Source organism: Mus caroli, chromosome 6 (assembly GCF_900094665.2).
Source record: "Mus caroli chromosome 6, CAROLI_EIJ_v1.1, whole genome shotgun sequence".
In the NCBI taxonomy this organism is placed as follows: domain Eukaryota; kingdom Metazoa; phylum Chordata; class Mammalia; order Rodentia; family Muridae; genus Mus; species Mus caroli.
In genome coordinates this window covers 88,457,240-88,458,707 of record NC_034575.1, presented here as the reverse complement: position 1 = coordinate 88,458,707, position 1,468 = coordinate 88,457,240, and the positions used below count along the sequence as shown (strand labels likewise).

The following is a 1,468-nucleotide window of genomic DNA, read 5'->3' as shown; positions in this document are numbered from 1 at the left end:
CTAGGGGTCCATAGCCTCAGTAGAATATCTGCCTTCTTTTCTTAGCCAAAACTGAATGCTTGATACTTTCTCCAGTGTTTAAGAATGAGCAGACATCAGAAGCTGCAGGGATGTATCTATTCTAATGAGCAGCATTTAGGAGACCAAAGGTCCTTGTGCTGTNGCTGTTCAGTTCTGTGTTCTGCAACCCGGCATTGAGTCTCTCTTTTCAGTGCTGCCTGCATTGAAAAACAGCTCAGACCTGGAGGGCTTTTGACGTAGGTGGAGGCTGAGACACCCAGGAACCTGCCGAGTGCCAGAGAAAGGTCTGAGAGCAGTATTTAGGCAGGCGCTGACACATCCCTTGGCTAGAGAGGTGCCTCCCGCGGGACAGCAGCACAGAAAAATGGTAAAGCAATACTGGGAGTCGGCTGGGAAAGCCTTGCCCTCTGGCTTCACCTGTGCATTTGTGAATTCTCCTTTGACAAGGAATTTCTTTGATTTTCTTTTCCCTCTCCAGAGAGGGATAGCCCCAAGTGAGGGGCAATTCACTTGGCTCTGTCTTTTAGGATGCTCTTCTGTGTGTGCGGTAGGAGAGACAGCAGTTGACTGTCTTGAGGGGTGGTAGGAGCAACGGAAGCAGCCGGCGTTCCACTGTGAGCCTTCCTCAGGGTGGTGAGGGGTGGTGGCACGTGGTGTGAATAATGGGCAAGCACTCTGTGTGTTCTGTCCCTCAGGTGCACCAGTATTATAGCTGCCTCCCAGAAGAGAAAGTTCCCTATGTCAACAGTCCCGGAGAGAAATTGCGAATCAAGCAGCTATTGCACCAGCTGCCACCCCATGACAATGAGGTAAGGTGCTCGGAGGGGGCTTTTGTTGGTCTCCAGGACCTTCTGTGAATTGTCCCTCTTCCTAATCATTGTGATCAGTAAGATTGCTGCCAAAAAACTTCCGGCTATTGATATTAAATTTAGGCTTCCTTAGAATCTAAAGAAACTNGTAGATATTTCTGGGGACCGCTCCTCACCCCACCTCCTACCCCTCTCCCCAAAACCAGTCTCATCCTGGACTGGGTTCGCCNCCAAGCCTGGCACAACTGACTAGTTCAGGAAACAGGAAGCACTAACATTGAGAGCCCAGGCCCATGCTCTCTGACTCGACTGTGTCCTGCCAGCTGCTTGTGGGAGTTGGGAAGATGACTAAGGACCACTTCATGCCCAGAAGAAACACTGCGAGTCTCTCCNATTTTCAGGATTGTTTCCTAAGAGGCGAATGAGCAGGCTCTCCATGTCAAGGGCAGCCGAAGTTACAGGTCTAGAATGGCAGCTCTCACTAGGATTTTTATCAAGCCAAAGTCAACCTTGTTAGAGTCACCCATCTTTGTCTTGGAAGTATTATGGGCATTCCCTTTTTCTAGTCCCAGAAACACAGCTCGGTAAGCAGGCATGTATTTATTTGAGTTTGATTAGTTTGATTTTTTTTTTTTTTT

At 48.9% G+C, this 1,468-nt stretch overlaps 1 protein-coding gene across 4 annotated transcripts in view; it reads left to right on the top strand.

The window, feature by feature from the left end:
- Positions 1-1,468, top strand: part of Prickle2 (prickle planar cell polarity protein 2) — a 344,729-nt gene that overhangs the window by 292,822 nt on the left and 50,439 nt on the right. For all 4 annotated transcript variants that reach the window (XM_021164852.2, XM_029478412.1, XM_021164854.2 and 1 more), the window contains one exon: positions 717-830. In XM_021164852.2, coding sequence (XP_021020511.1) covers positions 717-830 — 114 coding nt within the window. The remainder of the gene's footprint in view (positions 1-716; positions 831-1,468) is intronic.